This window comes from Choloepus didactylus, chromosome 19 (genome assembly GCF_015220235.1).
Source record: "Choloepus didactylus isolate mChoDid1 chromosome 19, mChoDid1.pri, whole genome shotgun sequence".
Lineage (NCBI taxonomy): Eukaryota > Metazoa > Chordata > Mammalia > Pilosa > Megalonychidae > Choloepus > Choloepus didactylus.
Genome location: NC_051325.1, coordinates 14,556,787 through 14,567,408, shown reverse-complemented (window position 1 = coordinate 14,567,408; position 10,622 = coordinate 14,556,787). Strand labels below are relative to the sequence as shown.

Here is a 10,622-nt window from a genome sequence, read left to right as displayed (position 1 = left end):
CAGCTGTGATTTCAACTATTTAAAAAATATATGTTCTTGGGGGTTGGGGAAATACAAGGAAGTGGCTCCATTTTGAGTGTTAGCATCTTAAAATGAATTTGTGCATCTTACAAAGACACCTTGGACATGGGGCAGGGTATTTTCGTTATGCTAATTGGTGCTTACAAAACAGAAAGTACTTTTATATTAAATATTGTGTTATACAAGTCTTAGTTCCTTTACTCTTAGTCATAAGCAAGGCCATTTGATAAGAAGCTTGATTTTTTGTTGTTGCTCTATATGTGAACACATTTTCTGTGATTTCTTCAGAAACCGTAGTCCTGTGCTAAATTTCTCCAAGAGAAAATTCTGGAACAAGGTAGCATTTCCATATGTCATGCATAGTGATTGCCAACCCAGGAACTGTGAGAGTTTCCTTTCTGAAGTGATAATTTAGCATATTTCCGTCCAGATCTTGAAACAGAAAGTATAAAAGTGCAACCATGCACAGTCGCATCCTGAGTTATTGAGTGAGGATGCAATTCTAAATGAGCCAGCTGTCCAGTCATGCAGAATGACTGATATTGCAATTTCCAGTGCTTCTGCTCTGCGGGGATCGGGGAGGGGCTGGGATGGGTTGAGGGAAGAGCTTTCTCATATCCCATATCTGACACTTATCGCTAGAGGAAGCCCCACAGTCATCTTCTGGGAAGAGCTGGTTCCGGCTGACTCCGCGAGCTGTGGTCTCACACACACATATGGAACATCTTCACTTCTCGGTACAACCCACATTGGGCTCTGGGGAGCATGTGCCTCTCCTGAGCACATCCTGGTTGACACCGCCAGGGGTTTCCGCGAGAAGGTCCACCAGAACGTCCTCTCTTTCTGGAGAAGTGTTCCCAAGTTGGCCCCGGCTTGCCACAGCGGAAAAACCTCTTGCTGGAAAGATCACTCTGCCTCTTTCCAAAGCAAAGTGCCGGCCCTGCCTTTTTGAGGAGTAGTGGGCTTTTTATAGTTACTTGTTTTGTATATTTACTTCCTAAAAGATCTGAGATGGTGGATAGCTGGGTGAAGGTTGTTCATTATGTTTTCTTTAGTCTTTTGCTTCAGACATCTGTAGTTTGCAGTCGTAAATTTGCATGCTCAAGATTTAAGGTTCCGCATAGTACAGCAAATTTGTAGTCATTTTAAACAGGAAAGCTTCAAAGAAAAGCCTAAATGTAGAGAGAGAGAGAGAGAGAGAGAGACAATATTGTAAAGTCCAGGCAGTTTTCAATTGTAGTATATGAAATAGGAATAACATCTAACTTACAGCAAATGTAATCAAAGATAGCCTTAGATCTTTACCTAATTGTTCACGAAAATATTTGGACCATAAGGAAAAAATACAAGTGTGAAATTGGTGGCAGTGATGTTGCTCTTCACAAACTAGGATGATTTTTTTTACCTTTTCAAACTAGGAAAATTATCCCATTAATAGGATAACTATCAAATTATTCTGACCCGTTTTGAACAATTATTTTGAATTAGGTGGGGTATTTCCATGTTAGCTTTCTCACACTAAGGAGTCTCATTTATTTTAATATTCTCTACAACATCTGTTCTGGACACACACACACACTCAGATGTCAAAATCTGTATGAAACAATCCAATTGACCTTTGAAAACTTTCCAAATAACCAGCTGTCAGTTATCATACACCTGCAGGAATGGGGTGATTCAGCAAACTTTTCTCTGATAAATAAAGAGCCGTGTGTGCATTGCACCTTCATCCAGAGATCAGTGTACTGCAGAGCTGTGAGGAAGCCAGGAGCTGAGGATTAGCAATATGCCCAAGATAAATTATGCCATGCCCCAGAATCAGTTTGAGTTATGTGTGTTGAGTTATGTGCTTACTTTCAGAACACAGGGGAGAGTAATAAAAGTCCACCGAAACCATTCAGATGTCTTACTGTTGCACTCACGACATTTATGTCCTTAATAAAATATGCCCAGTAGCCCCATGAATTTAAGAAAATTTTATTAGACTTCAGTAAACATAGTGAGTAGATGTAGTTAAAGCTCATTGTGGTTTTGGTCTTGCTTTTGCAACATGCGGGGAAGAGGGAGACTTCGGAGTACAGTTTGGCATATATGCAATTAAAGGATTTTTCTAAGTGGATTAATTTGCATAAACAGTATACATAAATAAATAAATAATGTTTCTTTGTTTAGAAAACTTCCCATTCATCCTACTGTTCAAAAGCTCAACTTGGTGATGGCATGTCTTCTGGTTTGTTGAAACAATCAACTCAGTAACTCGTTCCAGAAAACACACAAAATGGAATGAAATGCAACTCAGGGGCTTTCAGAATCCTTAGAATTGCTTTTTGGGTACTTCTGAGCAGGAGCACATTGCTACAGCTCATTGCTAAGAAGAGATGCACTTGTGTGCAAAGGTGTGTTCAGCATAAAACTAATATTTTTAAATTATTACAGGAAAAATGGACTCCATTCAACTTCATATCTTTTTTTTTTTTTTTTTGAGAAGGTAGTCAGATATTTTGTCTCTCTCCCATGATTGGTGATTCATTTTTCAAATGCCATATCCCAGGGCTGCACTTGGTTCAGTTTTCATTGCTCTAGCCAGCAATGGATTTGCACCAAAACGCCTTATAGTGAGAAGAATATGTCTGCTGGGTACAGGTCACTGTTATACCAATTTCAGCGTATCCAAAAATGTATTGCCTTAACAGATAGAATTGTTCCCTCTGGTTGTTTAAAAGTTAAATATTCTATTCAACTCCATATATTTTTTAAAAAATGTGTTTATCTGCTTTTATTCATTTTGTCTAAATCAGTGGTTCTCAAACCTTAGATGACATCAGAATCACCTGGAGATTTATTAAAATGCAAATTGCCGGGCCCCACCCCTTAGTTTCTGAGTCAATACATCTGGGGATAGGCTCAAGAATTTGCATTTCTCACCAACTCCCAAATGCTGCAGCCGGCCTGGGACCCACTTCCTAAAACCACTGGTCTAATGCCCTTTGCCCTTAAAACCACATTTTACCCACACAAGCTCCCACCTGCATCGCTGTACGGCTTACGGAGAACACACACTTCAGAGGTGAGAGCAGGTGACCACCAGTTTCATTCAGAGTGAAGAAGACTTAGGCATAAACGACAAGAGAAAGAAACAGTGAATATGGGAGAAACTTCATGCACGTGAACGTATTTTCACGTTAAAACTATGTGTGGCCAACTTTCTCATCTTAAAAAATGTTGTTCTAATACAAATCAATCCAACAGAGATGTTATGGCTCAGAAAAGAAACAAACTTGCACCAGAGCTGGCCTCGTGGCTCAAGGGCGTCAGATCACGGTACTGGCCGGTGTCCATGGTCCTGCCTTGGAAACGTGCACAGGACACACCCAGCTGTACGTCTGCCTGGGACCCGGGAACCTCCATACTCCTCACTGTGGCTAAGAGCCAGATTCCAAGTGGAAAACGGTTGAGAATAACGGGAGAGAAGGGGATGGGCACCGCTTGTGTCTGCAGCCAGACCTAACTCAGGTGGGAGCTCTTGGTCCATCCACAGAAACCTCAGGGGTCAAACTTTGCTGCCAAAATGACATGGTAAAAGCCACACTTGTATCCCCAGGGCAAGTGTGCCTCTGAGTCAGGAGTGGGTTCAGAGGCCGGCCTGCATGATCAGGGGGATGGCAAGAAGGACGGGCAAAATCTTCCTCTCTGGAAATAGTTTTTGCTTGGCCTGTGCCAACGTAGGGTGGTGGGCCCGAAGGCAGGGAGCTGTGCTCCGTCACTCCCTGACCCCCGTGCCTGAAGCAGCCTCGGGCATCACCAATCCAGAAACGTATTCCCCTGATGATGTTGCTAATCTGAGGACCCACTCGTGCCAGGGTACAATTGAATGCAAGGGATTCCTTCCTGTTTCCAAGATCCCTCAGTAGTGGAGGTGTCTTCTTTAGACTTTTAGGCAGAAATTTTTCATCTTCTGCCTAAACGTTAACTAATGACACTTTTCAAGGAGGAAAACCGTGAACAAGAAATTCACACATCTGTTATAAGTGAGGTAAATCAGTTAATCGGGGGCCCTGGTACTTAACATTCCTTTGATGAACACGGTAACGGTGTTTGGTTCCACTCTCAAGGAGAAACTGATAAGATTCTAAATGTTAAATTCCATGTTACTATTTGTTTCAGAAAGGAATTATGTTCCTGTTAGGTTTTTTTTACCGGAAAGAGAAGAGACCAAAGCTCGATCATAGAAAGTTTTATTTATGCACAGGTGGGCTGAAGCCAAAAGATGGCAACAGCTCCGAACAAAGGTAGGAACACAATTTTGTAGCTTTTGGGAAGGGGTTTGGGGTAAGATAGAGAAGTAAAGAGTTGATGTCAGGGAATTGGTTTGCTCCGGGCAGGTAAGATAAGGAGTTGATGTTAGGGAGGTTATTATGTTATGGAAAATTTTTGTTTTTGTTGCTGCTCAAACTGTCACGTCAGCCACAGGTGGGCTCTGTGCAAAGTCATGTTCATTGTGGGTGCAGGGAGCTCAAACCATCACGTCAGCTAAGGGTGGGTTGTTTGTGTGTTGGGGGTGGGGAGTTTTGCCGAACAGTTCCTTCCATAGTTTAACTTTGGTTGGCTGGCTACACATAAGTTTTCACGATTTACTTGGATGAGTGCTGGATAAGACAGCCTTTTAAAATCAGTGCACCTTGCCAGGAAACGATGGTGTCATCCCATTTATTACTGTGTCATCGGAGGGTCACCTGCCGGTTGTGATTCAGTGTCTGTCTCAGGAGCTGCCCTGTCCCTCTAATTTCTCCCTCCCTCCCTTTGCATCATCACTGGTTCCTTCATGGCATGTTCTTTGCATGTCACAGTCTGACATGACTTCTCCCCTTTGCTGGCCTGGAAGTGGCCCGAGGTGGGTTCTTAATGGGTTCTCGTTGCCAACATCCGGGTGAGGTTGAGGCCATCAAGAGACCTCCAAGGCAGAGGGCTGTGTTTATGGCTTACCCAGGTTCTGTGGTTCACGGAATGAAACAAGAAACATTCCTAACCCACCTTTCAAACTCTGGGTGAAGATACGCTGGTCATAGAATTATCATTCTGTTGAAAGCCAAAATCTCAGGGAGCTCTGGACTTAAGGGCAGGAGTCGGAATTTCTCCCAAACGAAGTTATCGGACTGCCTGAGGCCCCTTCCAGCTCTGACATCTTCTTAATATGATCTAGAGAAGAGTAAAGATGATATCCCTCCAGAAATTTCTTTAAAATTAATTAATATGTGAAGACAGCTATGATGCTATGTATTTTGAGATAAAGCGCTCACGAGGTATTCTGGATGTTTCAGTTCACCTGTAACTGGAATTCCATCTGTATTGTGTTGGAATTTTTTTAATGTATATAATTTTGGATATCATCTGTTTAAAAAATATTTTTCTTTGATAAAGTCCTATCATCCTTATGAATAATTATTAAAGGCCCAGTTACAAAAAGCAGACATTCATTTTAGAGGAAATGTGGGCTCTCTGGTTTGGGCCTGGCATACATTTATCCTTTGTAAACATCAGACATAGCATGAGTTCTGGGCCTCTGAAAAAATCTCCAGAATGACCCTCTTCTGGAGACAGGGGGCGCCACAGGATGTGGGACACACAGCAGAACTCTCAGGTGGAGCTGGTGAAATGCACTATGTGGGGGCCCACTCCAGAGATCCCGTGGGTCTGGAGCGGGGAGCCGGGCCTCTACAAGGAACTCTGCAAGGTTCGAGAGCTCCTCAAGGAGTTGATTTCCCTTGTGCATGTGGAGGACAAAATTATTTCAAATAGTTATAATACTTAGAATAAAGAAAGTAGTTCAATAATTGATCATAGGTCACTTATTTCCTTGGGGTGCTATCAATGCCATATGGCCATAGAAGGTCAGAGATGGTTTTTCCTTTGTTTACACCTAAAATTCATTCTTTGTTGTAGCACAATGACAAAACCATGTACCACCACAAGGCAAAAGTGCTTAATGCCTTAGATGTTTATTAGTAATAGTTGGGGAGGAGGGTTTAGATTGGGAGAGAAGCAGTTCATGACCACCTGTCCTCATAACATGCTTTCTACCAATGTCACACTTGGAGAAAAATGACAGTGCTTTGTTCAACAGTTGGTAAATTTAGAAAGATTTCTCCCCAAGAAAATCAGAGTCATAAACAGCAAACAAGCACAGTGTATTAGTAAAATGTCATGGTTGCAGGTTTTTAAGGCAATCTCCGTGCATTTTTTTATTCAACATAGATCATGAAACATGTTTGTGGCGTGCATCGCTTTGTTTCTGGTTGTGGGTGTAAGCACAAATACACAAGCTTAGTGATGGCCTGTGGGGATAGACAGCTGTGACAGATTTGCAATACCGAAGACCTCACCATACATATTCTGTAGAGGCCCAGAAAAATCACAGGAGTGATTCCTGACAAAAATAGAAAAGAAAACGGCACCATAGGCTTGCATTTTGGGGTGTGTGTATGTCTGTGACTTTGAGCGCAAATACTCATCTGTGCATTGTCATCTGAATGGTGCCATCATTGCTGCAAAAAGCCAGCTCAGCTGAAAGGCCTAAGTGGTCTTTATTGTAATCAGTAATGTTTATAAACAGTTCCTTCTACACTACCTGTCCAATTTCTGAATGCAGTTATATTGGCCTAAGGCAGAAACCAGGAAATTTTGCTTTTAAATATTTATAAAATATCTTTTCTTAATTTCTACATTTGACATAGAGAATTTAAAATCTCACGAGCAACTCTGATGCATTCCTGATGTCCAGGTAGATACCAGTTGGAGAGACAAATCTAAACAAAGATAAAATTGCTTAACTGAAATTGCGTTCATGTCCTGCCTGGCCCCATCGCTGCCTGTTCCCTAAGTGTTAAAAGGCAATATTTAGGCTGAAAGCATCTTCCGAGGGATATCCATGAGCATAAGAAATGAGCTAACGTAAAAATGGTTTACTTTCCCAACTTGACTTCCTTAAATGAGTCAGGTTTCAATTTGGGGGCATTTGACGCAAATAATATCAAAAGGAAGCTCAGTTAACCTTCGATGGCTGCAAAGCATCTCTTCTGGAGAACTCCACGGGCATAGTCCTGTTGTTGGGTTTCTATTTCTCCTGCCTCTGTTACTTAGTCCCTAGTAGAATGTTTTAAATACTAACAATTTTTAAAGCTGCAGTCTTGTTTCGCAGAGACTTCAACTGCAAAAAATGTCAGTAGACAAAATGGAGCAGTTTCCTGCTGGCTGTTCAACACAGAGATCTCCAGAGAGTTGTGTATTTTAACAATCCCAGAAAACATTCCCTAGCCCTCCCCACTCTTTGCATGTCAGTGCAGGTAATGGTGATGAATTCAAGCCTGAAGCAGCAATTCTCCACCCCAGTCCCAGCAGAATCACTTGGGATGCATTTTAAAATACCAGTGCCCACCCCTCCCCATTCTGATTTGGATTTATCGCGTTACCTGTCACACTCAAGGACATAGGAATTTTTTTTAAGTTTCCCTAGGTGTTTCTAAGATGAATCCATGGTCCCAAACCACTGGCTTTAAGAAGGGTAATCGTACTATTTGGGATATTTTATTGTGCGGATCTATAGTTCCTGTAGATCTTTGCTTCTCAAAGTGTGGGTGGGCCAAGAGGTAACACCAGTGAGATGGTGGAGTGAGACACTCCAGGGGTCCATCCCACCACTGAATTTTTGAACAACAAACAAAAACTGGCAGAGCCATCCTTCCCAGAGCTCAGGAAAACAGAGGGTTACCATAACTAGGCAAGACCCAAATCAAGAAAAAGGCAATTTGAAAACAGGAGGGGTGTTGGGAAGACTGGATATCAACATGCAAAAGAATGGAAGTGGACCCCTACCTCACACCAAATGCAAAAATTAACTTGAAAATTGATCAAAGACCTAAGTTTAAAAACTAAACTATAAAGTTCTTAGAAGAACACATGGAAAAATATCTTCAGGAACTTGTATTAAACAATGGATTCTTAGCCCTTACAGAAAAAGTACACGCAAGAATATGGGCTGCTTTTTCGCAACGGGTTTGCCGCCAGAACACAGGTGTCGTGAAAACCATTCCTGATTCTTAAGCCAAAATGGGAAAGGAAAAGACTCATATCAACATTGTCGTTATTGGACACGTAGATTCGGGCAAATCCACCACTACTGGCCACCTGATCTACAAATGTGGTGGAATTGACAAAAGAACCATCGAAAAATTTGAGAAGGAGGCTGCTGAGATGGGAAAGGGGTCCTTCAAATATGCCTGGGTCTTGGATAAACTGAAAGCTGAACATGAGCGTGGTATCACCATTGATATCTCCCTGTGGAAATTTGAGACCAGCAAGTACTATGTGACCATCATTGATGCCCCAGGGCACAGAGACTTTATTAAAAACATGATTACAGGCACATCTCAGGCTGACTGTGCTGTCCTGATTGTTGCTGCTGGTGTTGGTGAATTTGAAGCTGGTATCTCCAAGAATGGGCAGACCCGTGAGCATGCTCTTCTGGCTTACACACTGGGTGTGAAACAACTAATTGTTGGTGTTAACAAAATGGATTCCACTGAGCCACCCTACAGCCAGAAGAGATACGAGGAAATCGTTAAGGAAGTCAGCACCTACATTAAGAAAATTGGCTACAACCCCGACACAGTAGCATTTGTGCCAATTTCTGGTTGGAATGGTGACAACATGCTGGAGCCAAGTGCTAACATGCCTTGGTTCAAGGGATGGAAAGTCACCCGTAAGGATGGCAATGCCAGTGGAACCACGCTGCTTGAAGCTCTGGATTGCATCCTGCCACCCACTCGTCCAACTGACAAACCCTTGCGTCTGCCTCTTCAGGATGTCTACAAAATTGGTGGTGTTGGTACTGTCCCTGTGGGCCGAGTGGAGACTGGTGTTCTCAAACCGGGCATGGTGGTCATCTTTGCTCCAGTCAACGTTACAACTGAAGTCAAGTCTGTTGAGATGCACCATGAAGCTTTGAGTGAAGCTCTTCCCGGAGACAACGTGGGCTTCAATGTCAAGAACGTGTCTGTAAAAGATGTTCGTCGTGGCAATGTGGCTGGTGACAGCAAAAACGATCCACCGATGGAAGCAGCTGGTTTTACTGCTCAGGTGATTATTCTGAACCATCCAGGCCAAATCAGTGCTGGCTATGCACCTGTGCTGGATTGTCACACAGCTCACGTTGCTTGCAAGTTTGCTGAGCTGAAGGAGAAGATTGATCGTCGTTCTGGTAAGAAGCTGGAAGATGGCCCCAAATTTCTGAAATCTGGTGATGCTGCCATCGTTGATATGGTTCCTGGCAAGCCCATGTGTGTTGAGAGCTTCTCTGATTATCCTCCTCTGGGTCGTTTTGCTGTTCGGGATATGAGACAGACAGTTGCTGTGGGTGTCATCAAGGCTGTGGACAAGAAGGCTGCTGGAGCTGGCAATGTCACCAAGTCTGCCCAGAAAGCTCAGAAGGCTAAATGAATATTACCTATAACACCTGCCACCCCAGTTTTAATCAGTGGTGGAAGAACGGTCTCAGAACTATTTGTCTCAATTGGCCATTTAAGTTTAATAGTAAAAGACTGGTTAATGATAACAATGCATCGTAAAACTTTCAGAAGGAAAGGAATGTTTTGTGGACCATTTGTTTTTGTGTGGCAGTTTTAAGTTATTAGTTTTTAAAATCAGTACTTTTTAAATGGAAACAATGACCAAAAATCTGTCACAGAATTTTGAGACCCATTAAAACAAAGTTTAATGAGAAACCTGTGTCGTCTTTTGAAAAGTCAGCCTTGAATTGCTCAGGCAAAAGACAAAGTGCTCATAACCTATTTCTGGTGTTTTATCCGCTGAAATTTGATACGATAGTCCAGTTAAACAGTTTTTTTCAGGACAAATTGAGGGATTTTTCACCTAATTGGAGGGATCATCATTTAAGTTGATTTAAGTACTTAGTTAAAAAAATGGGGTGGTTTATTGGTGGCAACCTTAATGGAAAAGCAAAGGGTAATTTATAATGTTCATAAGCTACCTTAGAAGGCCAAGTTCTGTTACAGAGGCCATGTGTTGCATATAGAATTTTAATTTTGTGTAGTTATGTCTATATCAATATGGAGTAAATGAGTTTTATTGTATCTAGGAAAAATAAAAGATACTGGAAGTTGAAAAAAAAAAAAAAGAATATGGACTACCTACCATGGGTAAACTCATAATTGAATCTTAGAGCACAGCTTATTAGGGGAACGCTTACTGTAATAGTCCCTAGATGGTAAGCTCTTACAGCAGCCACATCTATTTTTGAACTGTAATGGCTATGTTCCAGTTTGCTAATGCTGCCTTATGCAAAATACCAGAAAGGGATTGGCTTTTATAAAGGGAGGTTATTTGGTTAAAAAGTTACAGTCTTAAGGCCATAAAATGTCCAAGGTAACACATGAACAATCAAGTACCTTCACTAGAGGATGGCCAATGGGGTCTGGAAAACCTGTTATCTGGGAAGGCACGTGGCTGCCGTCTGCTTGCTTCCAGGTTGTATTTCTAAATGGCATTCTCCAAGATGTCAGTGTCAGCATCTCAGGGCAAACTCTGGG

The 10,622-nt window shown here is 42.1% G+C and overlaps 1 protein-coding gene across 1 annotated transcript; it reads left to right on the top strand.

Moving 5' to 3' along the window:
* Nucleotides 1-8,109: 8,109 nt before the first annotated feature.
* Nucleotides 8,110-9,740, top strand: LOC119515779 (elongation factor 1-alpha 1-like). The gene has a single exon (XM_037811944.1). The coding sequence runs from the start codon at nt 8,125-8,127 to the stop codon at nt 9,511-9,513; it is 1,389 nt and encodes a 462-aa protein (XP_037667872.1). The 5' UTR covers nt 8,110-8,124; the 3' UTR covers nt 9,514-9,740.
* The last annotated feature ends 882 nt before the right edge of the window (nt 9,741-10,622 follow it).

What these genes read in the sequence shown, in the direction of transcription:
- LOC119515779 (XM_037811944.1), top strand. Translation starts at nt 8,125, where the DNA reads ATGGGAAAGGAAAAGACTCATATCAACATTGTCGTTATTGGACACGTA.